The sequence below is a fragment of the Cricetulus griseus genome, chromosome 4 (genome assembly GCF_003668045.3).
Source record: "Cricetulus griseus strain 17A/GY chromosome 4, alternate assembly CriGri-PICRH-1.0, whole genome shotgun sequence".
Taxonomy (NCBI): domain Eukaryota; kingdom Metazoa; phylum Chordata; class Mammalia; order Rodentia; family Cricetidae; genus Cricetulus; species Cricetulus griseus.
Window position 1 is genome coordinate 68,237,303 of NC_048597.1, and position 16,593 is coordinate 68,253,895.

Here is a 16,593-nt window from a genome sequence, read left to right on the forward strand (position 1 = left end):
CTCTGCTCACAAACACAAAGAAAAAACCTTAAAATTCCCTCTTTCTCTCTTTCGTGTGTGTCTGTGTGTGTCTGTGTGTGCATGTGTGTGTGTGTGTGTCTGTGTGTGTGTGTGTGTGTGTGTGTGTGTGTGTGTGTGTGTGTGTCTGTGTGTCTGTGTATGTCTTTGTGTGTGTGTTTGAATGAGTTTATGTACCCTATGTGTGTGCAGGGATTCTGGGAGTCCAGAAAAGGACATCCAGTCCTCTGGAACTGTATGTAGTTACATATGGTTGTGAGTTGCCTTGTGGGTGTTGAGAACCAAATCCAGTTCCTCCTGAACAGTCAGCTGAACTGTCTCGCTAACCCCTAGTTTTTTAAGTCAGGGTCTTACTATGTTCACTGGTCTGGAACTCCCTATGTAGACCAGGCTGACCTCAGACTCACAGAGATCCACCTGCCACTGCTTTCTAAATGCTGGGATTGAAGGCTTCTCTCCCACGCCTGCCCTCCCTAATATCTCTAAGGTGGGTTTCGGTGTTTCTGTCCCACCTGGTCCTGCTGCCCTTCAGTCCCCAATAAACACACAGAGGCTTATATTAATTATAAACTGTTTGGCCAATGGCTCAAGCTTCTATTGACTAGATCTCTCTTAGTTATTAACCTATTTCTATGTAGAAGCCATGTATCTCTACATGGTCTTGGCTTACTGGAGAATGCCTGGAATCCTATCTCCTGGTAGCTACATGGCATCTCCCTGGTGGCTCCTTTCTGCCTGCCTCTTCCCAGCATTCTCCTAGTGTGGTAGCCCCACCTATACTTCCTGCCATGTCCTCATATGTGAGGCCTGTGTTTCTGAAGTTTCCAAGTCATTCTTTTGGTTGAAGACCCGAAAGCTCTTGCCCTGCGCTCTGGTTCACTGAGGGTTGACATCAGCCCGTGAGTCGGGTGTATGGTATTTTACTTGTCCATTGCCGTTCTCTTCCTCACAGGTATCAGGAGCTACTGGATGACAACCAGGCTCCTTTCTTCCTGTTCACTTGTGCAATGAGGTGGCTGGCAGTGCGGCTGGACCTCATCAGCATTGCCCTCATCACCACCACTGGGCTGATGATAGTCCTCTTGCATGGGCAGATCCCCCCAGCCTACGCGGGCCTGGCCATCTCCTATGCTGTGCAGGTTAGCCCCGGCTGCAGGCGTTTGACTGGGGAAGTGGGGGTGGGGTAGAATCCAGAATTAAAATAATCTGCTGTGTATATTAAGGAAAAATACAGGCATTTGTTTGTTTTGAGACCGTGTTCCTTTGTGTAGTCCTGGTTGTCCTGGAACTCACTATTCAGACTGGGCTGGCCTCAAACTCAAGAGATCCACCTGCCTCAGTTTCTTGAGTGCTGGGTTAAAGGTGTGTGCCACCGCGCCTGGCAGAAATAAACATCTTCAATCCCAGAAGTTGGTAGGCAGAGACAACTGGATTGCTATGATTTGAGGCTGGCCTCTTCTTTATAGCAAGTTCCAGGACAGCTAAGTAGGACCTTGTCTCAAAAAAAAAAAAAAAAAAAGTTAGGGGGTGGAGGGATACATGTTATCTTCATAAAGAAACATTTACAAGTGGTTTTCTAATTACAGCTGTGTTCACCACCATCTCATCTCTGGTATCTTCTAGTTTTCTGAGTGTTATGCCATCCCCCATTTTCTGCTTTCATCTACTTTCTGTTTAGACTTTTGCTTTCCCCAATATTATGTGTATAAGCCATCTTATCCCTAGGGATGGTTAAAGGTCCTCAGATAGTGCAAGCTAAATTTGAGAATTTGACCACTGACTATAAAAAAATTGTATTTTTTAGTCACTATATTTTAGACATAAACTGAAACACTTAAAAGATACCATGGTAGAATATTAGGATTCTTCCATATATTATAAGGGATGGAACCGAGAGGAGTGGCAAAGTGTACATGAAGCAGTATTGACTATAACTGGATTATTTATTAAGATGGAGTTTTGGTACACAGGTGTTTATTATACTACTGTACTCTTGTGTGATTTTGGCTTCCTTTTCATATTTAAAGATGAAAAATAAGGCAGATGAGCTTTAAAGAGCTGTGTCTTCATGGATGGATGTCCTGGTGTCTGTACTGACCTACTAGATGCCTGTGTGTCATGTAATCAGCAGTCTGAGGTGCAAGGGGACTGTGCATATTCTTTCTTCACAGTGTTGGCTCTTTTTTTAAATTTTTTATTTTATGTGCACTGATTGGTGTTTTGCCATGGCTGTTGGGTCCCCTGGAACTGAAGTTAAAGACAGTTGTGAGCTGCCATGTGGGTGCTGGGAATTGAACCTGGATCCTCTGGAAGAGCAGTCAGTGCTCTTAACCATGGAGCCTTCTCTCCAGCCCTCAGTTGTCTCTTATGTCCCTTTCCTGGAAGCATTTTCAGTAGTTGTTCACAGATTGTAATCTCCATTTGTTCTGATTGCTACAAACAGGCTGAGGTAAAGTAGGTGGTTCAGAAGTTACACAGCTTCAGATCTGAGTTAACTGAAAACAAATTAGATGACTAGTCCTTCAGGTCCAGGAGTATAGTGACTCTATAGTGTGGTGTACCCGTATGCACTAAGCACCGAATTTGGTGAGGGTAGTGGGTGTGGTTTTAAGTGCAAGCAAACCACTGGGCCCTGAAACCTCATGCTGCATGTGTGAGCTCTGGAGGTCCCTGTGTGTCACTTGGCTCTGCAGGTGTAGGAAGGTCCCTCTCGTTACCGCCCCTGTACTGATACACATTCTCTTGTTTTTTGTTTCCTTTTTCAGTTAACAGGACTGTTCCAGTTTACAGTTAGACTGGCATCTGAGACAGAAGCCCGATTCACTTCTGTGGAGAGGATCAACCACTACATAAAGGTCAGGATGATGCGGCCCTCTCTGGAGTTCTTTTGTTACTTCTGCCATGGATGGAGGAGCTTATGTTCTCCACCTGTCTCATCCCCACTTAAGAGGATTAGCAGTCTCAGCAGTGTGTTTGGAGTAGAAAAGGGAGTACCATACAAGTTCCTGAAGAGACTGATAAATTCTTCTTAGTTGAAAACTCATGTTCACTGGCTGATTTCTAGAGTTAACAGTGACACATTCAGAAATCTTGTCCTTCAGTTATGCTAAAGTAACATTTTCTTTACACTGTTTAAAATCATACACCAATAATTAATAATAATAATAATGATGATGATGATGATGATGGTGATGGTGATGCTGGGTGGTGGTGGCACACATCTTTAATCCCAGTACTGGGGAGGCAGAGGCAGGCAGATCTCTGAATTCAAGGTCCAGTCTGGTCTGCAGAGTGAGTTTCAGGACAGCAGGGCTACACAGAGAAACCTGTCTCCAAAAACTAAAATAAAATAAAACTAAATAAACAAATAAGTAAACACACCATTTTTATATTTGTTTTTTTATGTTTGTTTATTTTTGAGATTGTATTCTAATTACATTTCTCCCTTCCCTCTTCTCCATCTCTGCACTCCCCCACATACCTCTCCCTACCCTCCCTCAAATTCATGGTATCTTTTTTTTAATCAATTTTAATTGCACACATATATGTATTTGCATATACATATATATTCCCAAATGTAGCCTGTTGAGTTCATATAATGTTACCTGTATGTATATTTTTAGGACTGACTGTTTATCACCGGAAAACCAATGAATTTTTCTCTTCCCTGGGGAGGGCCACCTCCCACACTCTCAGCTCCCTCCGATGCCTGTACAGGTCTTTGTGGAAGGTTGAAGCTTCCTGGACTTTTCCCTGTGCAGTTTGGCATGTTCATTGGTGTCCTCCTTGTTCAACTCAAGTCTGGGGAGTTGTATTGGTGAGACTTTATGAACATAGCTTCTGACATTTCTGAGAGACACAATCTCATAGCAAAGTCCCTGATCCTCTGACTCTTACGGTTTCTGTCTCGTCTTCCACAATGTCCCTTTGGTGTGGGAGCGTTTTGTAGATGTGCCCATTGGGCCTGCCCAGGGGGCATTCAGATCAGTTTCATCTCAGGGGCCTCTGGGCCCTGTTTATGAACTGCAAATCATACATCATTCTAATTCTCAGTCTTGGTCTAGTGGACCTTGGCCAAGGATGGCCACCAGGGTCCCTTGCCTGAGCCTTTGGCAGAGATTAGCATGGGTCTCCTCTCCGGAGATAAATGTCGTTGGTCTGAGGTCAGAGGCTCTGTAACTGTAAAGCTGCACTGTAAATTCTAATCTGTATCCACAGTTTAGAAACTAGTGGGTTTGGCTGTCACTGGGAACACTGGTTCTTCCCACCCTCTCTCAGGAGCCCCTCAGTTTTTGCCCTGAAGTTGTGTCTTGCTGGTGTCCTCCCTGGAATTCTAAATGTGATTTTATGTAGAAGGAAGCATTGCATATGGTAGTGAGGGTTTCCAGGATTGCTTGTTTCTCAAGATCACCTATTTTGTAAACTGTCCTGAGAACTACAGCATGTACAACGTTGCTCACAGTGAAGAAAATTTTGCGTTCCAAATAACTGATGTTCAAGCAGTCCTGAAGAACTCTTTTACTTGAAAATTTCATGTCTGAGCAGAGATGTGTGTCTTCACTGATTTGAAAATGAATGTACTAGTTGTCAGAGGATATGGTTTACTCTGTGTAGCTCAGGCTAGCCTGGAAATTATGATGTTCCTGTCTTAGCCTCCCAAGTGTAGGCTTTACAGGCTTATACCATCATACCTGGCTTACTTAGATTTTTTTTTAACATTTATTTTCTTATTTTTCTTCATTCAAGTATCTGTCTAACATCTATCTGTCTGTCTGTCTATCTATCTATCTATCTATCTATCTATCTATCTATCTATCTATGTGTGTGAGGGTGCATATGCCACAGTGCACATGTACAGGTCAGAGGACAACCTGTGGGAATTGGTTCTCTCTTTCTACTATATGGGTTCTAGGGATCCGATTGAAATTGTCAAGCTTGGCAGCAAGCACCTTTACCTGTTAAACCATCTTGCTAGCCACGATCGGATACTTTCTCTTTTCTTCTCTCTCTTTTTACTTATTGAGACAGGTATTTATTTATTCATATATGTATGTATGTAAGAAGACAGAGCTTTTCTCTGTGTAGCCCTGGCTGTCCTGGAACTCTGTAGACCAGATCTGCCTCTGCCTCCAAGTGCTAGGATTCAAGGTGTGTGCCACCACCACCCAGCTTTAGCAGATATTTCTCAAACATAACAAATGGCTGTTCTCATAAAAAATTCAGATAGCTATGCTATGTAGCTGGTGCTTTGTCCATTGTTGTGGTCTTCAGAAAGCATATGTGGATAATGTAGCATTGAGTAAATATTGCTCTTGGCGAGTCCTTTGCTGGAGAGAACAGAATGATAGACAGTGGTGGGACAGTGAGTACTGCTCAACCAGTGACAGTTTTGAAGATTGCCTTCCTGATGTCACTCCACAACACAACCCAGATGCCTGTCCCAATAGAGCAGCACGATCTTTCCAGCTTGGAGTGTCATCTGCCACCCCAACACACACACACACACACACACACACACACAAATACTAATTTCATGCTCTTCACTTAAAGGTACGAAACCAATTGAGTACTTTCCAGAGACATTTTAAACCATGAGGGGTGACTGCTATGACAAAATTACACAGAAAGTTATAATAGAGCCTTTTGAAGCAGGAGTGGGTTTCCAGGACCAAATCAGTTCTGCACAGTTTGAAAACAAGGACCTAAGATACAAAGAGGTGAAATGGCTTTTATAGGTCATACTGTTGTGGCATGTGGCATGGGTAGCTCAGACTGCCAAGGGTGGCCAGCTGGAACTGCAGTCTGTATTCCTTGGATTGGCCATAATATTTAGCTGTTCAACAAATGTTATTTACCTCACTTGAGTTTTAATTCAGGCCAGCAGTATTCAGTTCATGGAATTCTGTTTCGAGTGGAATATTTTCAGTGAATTCCAATGAAAATGTGTTGGGGAGGGAAGGCCTCACGTTACACCCTTAGGTCCTCCCTCAGTCCTTGGCAGTGTTCTGCAAGCAGGGTACTCTCAGACCATGGCTTAGTAGCCATGTGCTGCTGTGTCTCCATCTTGGTTGTTAGGGTGTGAGCATTTTCTGTCAACATGGTCTTTCATAGGTGGTAGCAGCTGCCTTGGCAGCTATGCGTGCTTGGTTTTACTCTCTGGTAAGCTTTACTGCTCTACAAAAATCTGAAGTACCCACTCTTTCTGCAGACTCTGTCTTTGGAAGCACCTGCCAGAATCAAGAACAAGGCTCCTCCGCCTGACTGGCCCCAGGAGGGAGAAATAACCTTTGAGAATGCAGAAATGAGATACCGGGAAAATCTTCCTCTGGTCCTTAAGAAAGTGTCCTTCACCATCAAGCCCAAGGAGAAGATTGGCATTGTGGGACGGACAGGGTCAGGTAAGGACTTGACTGGTCTCTGGAGAAGTGTTTGAAGTCATCAGAATTTAATCTTTGGTCACCACATGGCAGCTTGTCAGAGATCACTCTCATCTTTACAAACCAAATGCCTGGTACACAAGTCACTGTTACCTCAGGCCCCTCTGAAACCAGCTTTCTAAGTTTGCCTTCAGCCTTCTCAGAACAGAATGCTTGGAGCACATGGTAAAGTAGAGTAGAAGAAAGCGCTTGGCACCGGTTACTACAGATAAGCACTGATGACATTTTGGTGGGTCTCTCCTTGGTGATTTCTTCTTAACACATGTTAATAAAGTGTGGTCATTTTGTATACTGGTTTTGTGACCTTTTGGGGTTTTTTTGTTTGTTTGTTTTAGAACCATAAGTGACTTGCCTTGTTACTTAACAATTGTTATATAACATACTACACGATTGTATTTAATGGGTATACCATAATTTATATTTAACCATCCCAAGTTTTTAGAGAATTTAACCATTACTGATTTTTCTTGAATAGTACTACATCCAAAACATGTGAAGAGTCTTCAGGCCTTTGTCTTTTTGTTTGTTTGTTTTAATATTTAATTTTATTTTATGTTCACTGGTGTTTTGCCTGCATGTATATCTGTGTGAAGGTGTCAGATCCCCTGGAACTGTAGTTACAAACAGGTGTAAGCTGCCATGTAGGTATTGGGAATTGAACCTGGGTTCTCTGGAAGAGCAGCTAGTGCTCTTAACCACTGAGCCATCTCTCCAGTCCTATCCTCAGGCCATTGTAAGACATCACTGTAGCCCCTGTTTGTCAAAAGCATGGACAACTTTAGAAAGGGGCTTGTGTTCCCTTGAAGGTAGAAATTGTTTTCTTTATCTGGAGCCAAGCCTAGTGGCACATACCTGTAATCTCAGCACTAAGGAATCCGAGGCAGGAGGATCACTACAAGTTCAAAGCAGGCTTGGCTGTGTAGACCCTGTCTCAACAGAAACAAAACAAATTGGCTTTCTTGTCAGGCATTTTACATCACTCTTATTTTTAGAAATGTGTTACTGTGTGTTATGGGAGTATTTCCTCTTTATGTCAAGGGGAAGGTAAGTAGGCCCTCTAGTTGTAATAGTCACTCAGTTCCAGGGGACCTGTTTTGCTCTCTTGGCCAGGTTCCCCATTTGTTTCAGGTAGATAACAGGGAAGATTGCTGCATTAGGTTCCTAGTAAAGACTTAAGTAATTGCCAGGCCTCAGTGAAGGGCTGTGTTCCCAACCACAAGGGAGGCTGAGGAAGGAGGATTTTGAATTCATGGTCAGCTCAGATAAGGGCTATCTCAAAGTAAAACACATTTAAAGGGCTAGAGCTGCAGTTCAGTGGCAGAGTGCTTACCTTGTAAGAGACATAAATTCAGTACCCAGCTCTCCCTCTACCCTACAAACAGGTTTAAGTAATTCTCTATTACATTTCCTTCCAAGTGACACTCAAAAATTGTCTTCCCTAACCTGTTTATTTCCAGGCTCCATGTTTCCTTGGCTTCAAAACCTGTCTGGGATGATCTTAACTCAGGGACTAAAAGTAAATGTAGAATTGCAGTATTCTGCCTGTCACTGTAACTCCGAACCATCATTTCATCCACCAGCCTTTTGCTTGGCCTTGGTTTCTGTGCTGGTCATCCACAGCCACTCATCTTCTCCAGCTATTTCCCTTGACATTTACCTTAGATCTTTCTCCATGCTGCTGCTGTGAGAGGTCTTGCCTTAGGTTCTTCCTCAAACACATCTAGTCAGAGAAAACACATCCTGTCTTATAATTTGTCCCAAGCTGCTTGCTGTAGGTCCGATAATACCCTGCTCATGATGGACAGCTCAGTTGCATGGTAATGTGGTAGCCCATTGTCCCCATAGGAGGCCAAGGACTGTCTCTCCAAGGGAGAACGGTTGCCTACAGATGATGGTAGAGCCTTTTGTTCCAAAATACCAAGGGGCTCCTCTGTGATTCACCTCCAGGGACCTGCCAAAGGCTCCAAACAGCATCCCTGTCAGTCACTTACACCTCAAGTACCGTCTGGTCTGCTGGATCATATGGTCCATGCAGAAGAGCAGCCTGTACAACAGCCTGGACCTGTTGAAGAGCCTTCTCCTGTTCCAGGAACCACACACAAAGCTAATAACTTTCTGAGTCCCTTGGTATATAGGCCAGAGTAACACCCACATGAGGAAGGTGCTGTCTCCAAATCCAAATAGGCCCCTGTCTTAGTTACTTTTCTGTTGCTGTGAAGAGATACCATGACCAAGGCAGCTTATAAAGAAACAGTTTATTTGGGCTCACACAGTTTCAGAGGGTGAGTCCATGGCCATCATGGCAGGCGGCATGGCAGCAGGCGGGCAGGCACAGTGGTAGAGCAGTGGCTGAGATCTTATGTCCTGATCTACAAACATGAGGCAGAGAGGTAATGGGGAATGTTGTGGGCTTTTGAAACCCCAAAGCCTGCTCCAGTGACACACCTCCAACATGCCTGCCTCCAGTGATTGCAATAACAGGAAGGCCAAGAAATCTGGTAGTTCTTCTGTCCACAAGACTCAGAGGGCTGTCTGTTGACATGGAATTCCCTAAAAAAAAGTAGGCTCTGACACAGGCAAAGGAATGTCTCAGCAGCAGGATAGATGAACTTGCCATCAAGGAAAGGCAAGAAGCAAATGTTTCCTTGTTCCATGTCCTTTTATGTGGGCTGCCACCAAAAAGTGTGGCCCAGATTTAGGGTGGATCTTGCTTCACAGGTCCAATCAAGAAAGCCTCTCACCTAGGGGCCCAGCTACTTAAGTTTTAGTTGATTCCAGATGTTTTTGACATTAGCCACCACAATAAGCTAGTTTTATCTTTCCAGAAGTTACTCACAGAGTTGCTATTCTGCTTGTTTGACTCATCAGGGAAGTCATCTCTGGGGATGGCCCTCTTCCGTCTGGTGGAATTATCCGGAGGCTGCATCAAAATTGATGGAGTGAGAATCAGCGACATCGGCCTGGCTGACCTCCGAAGCAAACTCTCCATCATCCCTCAGGAGCCAGTCCTGTTCAGTGGTACTGTCAGGTGAGGACCTGGCCTCTTAGAGGACTGGACGGTTCTAGAGCCATCACCTGGGATGGAAATCCCATGTCCTTGGACCCAGTGTTTCTCATGGTTCTATAATTTCTATTGCAGTGATGAGTCTGCTTCTGCTATGCATGCAGCTAAATTAATTGTCATCGCAAGGCTCTCCCACAGCGGGTTCTGAGGCCAGAGAGCTCTCTGTCCCATGAACTTAACAGCTTGCCACCCTTAAGAATATTTTCTCATCCCTAAAATGAGGCTGCTTTGAAGGCCTGCTGTGGTGTAGATTGAATAAATTCCTAAGTTCCAAGTCTAGCCAGTGATAAGAGCACAAATGGTAGCTGTCACCATCATCCTCTGTGCTCCACTCTGTGATGCCACCTCTCCTCTGCGGACTGAGAGCCAATGCGGTGCCTTCCTGAATGGCTGGCCACCACCACTCAACAGCCATCCATTCTTCATTTTCAACTAGCTGTCTTTCCTTCTTTCTGGGGCCTAGGAACTGAACCTATTGCGGGAATCTCTATATTAAGCATTCAGACACCCCTGAGAGTGGTAGAGATTTGTCACTGGTGGACCAAAGCCAGGACAGCTCCTGAAGGTTTTGGTCCTGAGTCCAGTTTACACTCATTTTGTACTCTATAACCTCAAGGTAGGGCCAGCAGGCTAACAAACAGAAGCATACATGGCAGTTAGCTTGGGGCCGTTGGTTTTCAAAGGCATATGTTACAGTTGGCAGATGTAAGTGAGCTTTTGTGGTCAGGTTGTTGAGGGCAGTGACCTATTTGTTTAAGCTATTTCTCCAGGTAGCAAGTGAAGTCGTGCTTGGCAATGGCATGCAAGCAGTGCTTCAAGTGACTAAATCAATGAGCCTGTATCTAGGAGTTGGTCTTGCCTACCTCATTCTACTTCAAGCCCAGGTTTCTGCAAGGCTGCCCCTCTACCAGTGAGCAGTGCTTCTGTCACTGATTCTTCCTTTGGCGAGCACGTAGCATGATATATTTTAGATCTTCCCATCTTGGAAGCTTAGTCTCAAATTATGGGCTTTTTTCCTGAAATTTGTTAATATACCACAGATAAACGTCCCCTTTTGCCTGTTGAATAGTAATTAGTAGGAAAGTCATCTCTTCTATCTCTATCCTTGAAACTGCTGCCTAAAACGTAGGAGTTTCCATGATTTATGTCCATTTCTAATCAAGTTGCCTTCCTTTGGAAATAAAAACTATATAGAAGAGCTAGATACAGTCATCCAAAAGTGATGTTGAATTTCTTATTTCAAAAAAAAAAAGGTACCAATTTAATTTCAGACTTGCCTTTGAAACTGGCATTTGCCCTCATTCAAGGTGGGCTTTGTAGGTCCCTTCATCTGACAAGACTGCTGTAATAAAATACCATATTCCATGAAGCTTAAATCACAGGAAATTCTCAACAGTTCAGGAGTGCAAGATTGGTGTGGAATAAGAGCATCTTCCTTGTTGTCTGGCCAAGTCTTCCCATGGCCTCAATGTGTACATGAAGGAAAGCAGAGTGAGTCTTCCTCTTAAAAGGTTGCTAATCCTATCACACAGGCCCCATCCTCGTGACCTAATCTTTCTCTCCTTCCTTGTTTCAAAAGACAGCATCTCACTTTGAAGTGTTGACTGGCCTGGTTTTTGTAATCCCGTCTATCCTCAAACTCAAAGATAAGGCGTGTGCCGCCATGGCCTCGTACTCAATGAAAATCTTAATCACTTCCTGCAGGTCTCACTTCACACTGCCTATGTGACAACTTACAAGCTGAGTGGGAGGGTCTCTCAAGCTCTTGCTCTCTTGGGTGGTCAGAGCGGAGCCACTAGCTTGCTGGTGGTGCTCTTCACCCCTGGGCAGAACAGCTGGATCAGCAGTGGTGTCTAACCTGTTCTGCGTCAATGAGTGTTTACCACTATTTTAAACCTAAATAAATTCTTGAGAACCTTTACCAGACTCTCATGGAGTCACGATACAGAGGTGGGCACAAAGTCCCACTCTTAGCTGAGGAGCTGCTGGGAGACCACTCTCCAGTAGAAGCTATACTTCCCAGAGTATGTGAGCAACACAAATTGTACTTGATAGGTAAAAAAGAAAAAAAAAAGATACAGGTGGCTGGACTGTGAACGGGGGATGGATCTGGAAGGAGACAGGGTGAAAAGGGTGAATATATCATATAAAAATATACATGTATACAATATATTATATGAAATTCTCAAAGAACTAATAAAAAGTGAGGAGCAACGAAGGCATTTTCCTTCATTTGTACATAATGAGATATCTGAAAGATACCATATTTCTAGGTGTCATTGAAGGTGATTCAAACATACATATTTATGATTCTATATCTGTATCATAAATTCTTTTACAGCTAACTTGTATTCTTTGCATAATAAAAACAATAAATTTTAAATTGGGTTTTATAGTACAGGGATCCCAGTCTCAGGTGTGGTCCCATGACTCCATGGGGAGCCTGTAACCTGTAAAGTTGACATCTAGTTTTCTGTGTATGCTTGTGTAACCTCAGACAGCCATTGGAATGTGGTTTGTCAAGTATTGGTCTCTGAGCAATTTCCCTTATACTTCTCCTTAGATCAAATCTGGACCCCTTCAACCAGTACACAGAAGACCAGATCTGGGATTCTCTAGAGAGGACACACATGAAGGAATGTGTAAGTGGAACTAGGAGGGAGGGCTGTGCTGGAATCACAGGGCTGGGATGGGGGAGCACTGCTCTCTGTAGCTGAGGGAGGGCTGTGCTGGAATCACAGGGCTGGGATGGGGGAGCACTGCTTCTTCTGGCTCCCTCTTCTTCAGCAGCCACCCCTCCCTCCCACTCCAGGATGCCTGGAGAATACTTCCAAGCAGGAGTTTGCAGGCATTGCATATGCATCCCAAAAACCAGTGTCTTAGCCAGTGAGTTGCTCAGCTGGTGAAGTGCATGCCACCAAGCCAAACCACCTGAGTTCAAGGTCAAGGAGAGAACCAACTCCCACAAGTTGTCTCTGACCTCCACACATGCAGAATCTCTCTCTCTCTCTCTCTATCTCTCTCTCTCTCTCTCTCTCTCTCTCTCTCACACACACACACACACACACACACACACACACACACACACACACACGCACGCACACTAAAATTTTAAAGTTGGTCTCTCAGCCCCACCTCCCACATTGCTCATGGCCATAATGACCTCATATTCTCCATTGACTAAGAATATATTAATGACAGCTAGTTAGACCTTTCTAATTTTATCAATTATAATAGTATAACATTGGATTACGTGGTGGTCGCACACCTTTAATCCCAGCACTGGAGAGGCAGAGGCAGGTGGATCTCTGTGAGTTCGAGGCCAACCTGGTCTACAGATTGAGTTTCTGGATGTCCAGGACTACATCGAGAGACCCTGTCTTAAGAAAACAATAAATAAACCCAAACAAACAAAAATAGTCTATACACAAAATTTCTGTAATTTATTGCTGGTTTTGTAACATGCAGTGTACCATAAATCATGGATGTCATAGAGCAACCCAGCAACCACTCTGCAGATGGGCATCACTGATCTTGAGTGGAGCACTGCATCTGAGTTCAGTACCCACTGCCCTGGGCAGGTAGATGAGCCTTGCTTTCATCTTCCATCGAGCAGCTTCAATTTCATATGAAGAACAGGTTCCATGATGCTTAAGAAAAGAAAAGGCTGCCAGCGTGGGCCAGGTTTTGGACCCCATCTCCTGCAAAACTGTATTTTTAGAACCAAAAGCGCCCACCATCCAATGAGATCTTGAATTTCTGGGATATTTTCATGGTATGAAATCAACAGAATCATATATTACAAAGATGAGCTGTTGGGCTAGAGAAATGGCTCAGAGGTTGAGGGCACTGGCTGCTTTTCCAGAGGCCCTGAGTTCAATTCCCAGCAACCACATGGTGGGGCTCATAACCATCTGCGATGAGATCTGGTTACCTCTTCTGGCCTGCAGAACACTGTGTACATAATAAATAAATTAAAAAGAAAAAAAAGGATGAGTTGTCCTACAAAATACAGGTCCTGGTAGATACAGGTGGATCTTTCCAATACCAATGTAATTCTTTTTCATCTGCTTCAGAATAATTTGTTCCCTTATAAGGGGTGGGGCAGTTTAAGAAAGGGTCTCAGGATGCAGTCCATGCTGATTTGAACTCACAACACTCCTGCAGTAGCCTCCCAAGTGCCTGACTATAGGTGCGAGCCACTTGACCTAGTTAGAATAATTTCTGAAAGGTGTGGTTTGTATCTTATACTTCTAACCTCTATTCTCTTTCTAGATTGCCCAGCTACCTCTAAAACTTGAATCTGAAGTGATGGAGAATGGGGACAACTTCTCAGTTGGGGAGCGGCAGCTGTTGTGCATAGCAAGGGCTCTGCTGCGTCACTGTAAGGTGCGATGCATAGCAGGTGGCATGAGGTGGAAAGTGGTGAAGAGCCGGTGCCCTGGGTGCAGCCCTGCCTAGAGGCACCAAACCCTGAGTTTTCTTGTCTCTGAGCACAGTGGTGCTTTCTAACCAGTCATTTCTAAGTCAATCATAACCCCACTTGGCATGCTGGTTTGAGGGATCTTTGTTTCAACTTTTTTCTTCTTCAAGCTTTTGCGTGTGTATGTTGTAGACACATTCCGTGTCCTGCCCCCTTTATTTTTCAACTTCCCCCAAGCCTTTGGAATTCAAGGATAACTTTGTTTCTGGCTAATGAGTACTTGTAGAACTGCAGACCCAGCAGATTGAAGGCTGCAGGAGAGTTCAGCAGGTGGAACCCCTCGTTTTACAAACAGGAAAGGATGTCCAGAAAAGCAAACCTACACATGAAGGCTGCAGAGAAAGTAGGAGTGTTTGACTAGATCACTGTAACCAGTGTGTCTGTCCCGTTTGTAGAATTCTAAGCAAAGGGCATTTTCACATACATTTATGTATGAACCTACTAATTAGTAATAGTACATAGTATAGGATTTAGAAACTGAAATGCATTTTAGGGAATTGAGATAACAAGAATACTTAAGGCAGTAATTGGATCTCTGCTTGTTCTCTGCTTCCCTGGCAGATTCTGATTTTAGATGAAGCCACAGCTGCTATGGACACAGAGACAGACTTACTGATCCAAGAGACCATCCGGGAAGCCTTTGCAGACTGCACCATGCTGACCATTGCCCATCGCCTGCACACAGTTCTGGGCTCTGACAGGATTATGGTGCTGGCCCAGGGACAGGTATCAGGCTCCTCAGGAACATCAGCTTGCTATGGGGCTTTGTCTGGGAAGAAAGAGGCTCCTGTCATGAGGGGCTGCCGGTCATGTTCATGTTTCTGGGCATTCAGATAGCAGAAAGTCCGCCACAGGAATGGACAGTGGATGTGCTGATCCCTTGCTTCCTTTTTCTCGATGCCAAGTAGGCATCCTGAGTTCTTCCTCCCTGACTGGAGTCAGATCAGCTTGCCCTCAAGTTGAGCTGTAGCCCCCACCCCCATAGTTTACATTTACATACTGATGGATTTCTGTGTTCCCACAGATGAGAGAATTAGGTTGTACGTGAAGGAAGCATGCATCCATTCTCTCCAACCTTTCCCTTGCTCCCTGGACACTGTAGGCCAGTTCAGTTGTCCTCTGTTCTGTCCCAGGGCTTTGAGGTTTGCCACCGTTGCTCAACAGTGGATCCTCCGAGTCCATGAGACCATCCCACAGTCCCTCTGACGTGTCTCCTCCTTTGCAGGTAGTGGAGTTTGACACCCCATCGGTCCTTCTGTCCAACGAAAGTTCGAGGTTCTATGCTATGTTTGCTGCTGCAGAGAACAAGGTGGCTGTCAAGGGCTAAGTCCTCCATGGGTGAAGTCTGTTCCTCAGCATCGCTATTCTCTTCCTGGTTTGGATCCCTCATCCTGTCCTGCTGAAACCTTGCCTTTTCCCTGTTTTATCTCTCACACAACAGTTCATGATTAGCCGTTTGTTTCACTTTTAGGGAAAATCATATTTTGATTATTGTATTTATTCCCTATTCATGTAAATGAAATTTTTTTGTTCTTAATTGCACTCGTAAGAGGTTCAGGGAACCATTACTATAAATGTATCAGTGGCCTATAATGAAGCTTTATATGTGTAGCTATGTCTATATATGACTCTGTATATAGCCTATATTTACAGTAAAGATGTAAGCGGTTTATTTTCTATTAAAAGCAAGCACTGTGCTACCAGCAGTGCACATTCATTTCTATCGTTTTGTACAGCTCACTGCACTAGGGCTCTCCTGCTCTTAGCTGTAGGAAAGGCAGCGTTCCGTCCTCTAGCTGGTCGTTTCACGGTGCTGGGCTTTCCAGGTGTCCAGGGGACACGTGGCAGTGGTGGGCCCCCCAGGCCTGCTCTTTGAGCTCCCCAGTGGGAATCCAGTGCAGCTGGGCTGTGGGAGGCCTTGCCGAGCACCGTGAATTCTCAGGTCTCCTGCTTTCTTGTCACTTAACTGTTTATGTTAGAGCAGTGGGGCAAAGCCCACCCCCTTCCCCTCTCAGGAATGAGAACCCCAGCATTCCTCAGAGGGGAGAGTTTCATTCTGCCCTCCTCCTCCTGCTGTCATTTCTAAACGAGATCCAGACTGCTCCCAGTGTCCCATACTTCAGGTTCCTAACACTGGCCACCACAGAGCTCCAGCTCTTTGGCCAGTTGGTTCCCAGCCCTGGGGTCCACTGCTGCTGTTGTAGGTGGCATTTTTTTTCTTTTGCCTGATCCCACACGTCCAGAGTTCGGTGGCAGGGCTCAGGGTCGTGGGGTCTGTCCTTCCTCATGTCAGTCTCCTCTGCAAAGTCTGCGGCCCTCAGCAGCTCTTGCTAGCCAGTGTCTTCACTGGTGTAGAAGTTTTTTGTACTGTAAAGAGACCTACCTCAGGTTGCTGATTGCTGTGTGGTTTGGTGTGTTCCTGCAGACCCCCTTGGTGCCCTGGGGCCCATAGCTTGGGTGGGTGTGGCTGCCACTGTCATCAGTCCAGTGGTCAGCGTTGCATGTCCTGACCACCTAGACATTCTGTCGCCTTAGCATGTTTGCTAAACACCTTATGAAAGCAAAAATCTGAAAAAGTGAATAAAATTATT

At 44.8% G+C, this 16,593-nt stretch overlaps 1 protein-coding gene across 6 annotated transcripts in view; it reads left to right on the forward strand.

The window, feature by feature from the left end:
* The window catches only part of Abcc5 (ATP binding cassette subfamily C member 5), a 66,152-nt gene extending 50,427 nt beyond the window's left edge, over positions 1 to 15,725 (forward strand). For all 6 annotated transcript variants that reach the window (XM_027413067.2, XM_027413071.2, XM_027413072.2 and 3 more), the window contains 8 exons: positions 971 to 1,157; positions 2,784 to 2,873; positions 6,227 to 6,416; positions 9,324 to 9,483; positions 12,083 to 12,161; positions 13,795 to 13,908; positions 14,564 to 14,728; positions 15,228 to 15,725. In XM_027413067.2, coding sequence (XP_027268868.1) covers positions 971 to 1,157; positions 2,784 to 2,873; positions 6,227 to 6,416; positions 9,324 to 9,483; positions 12,083 to 12,161; positions 13,795 to 13,908; positions 14,564 to 14,728; positions 15,228 to 15,329 — 1,087 coding nt within the window. In that variant the 3' untranslated portion in view covers positions 15,330 to 15,725. The remainder of the gene's footprint in view (positions 1 to 970; positions 1,158 to 2,783; positions 2,874 to 6,226; positions 6,417 to 9,323; positions 9,484 to 12,082; positions 12,162 to 13,794; positions 13,909 to 14,563; positions 14,729 to 15,227) is intronic.
* The last annotated feature ends 868 nt before the right edge of the window (positions 15,726 to 16,593 follow it).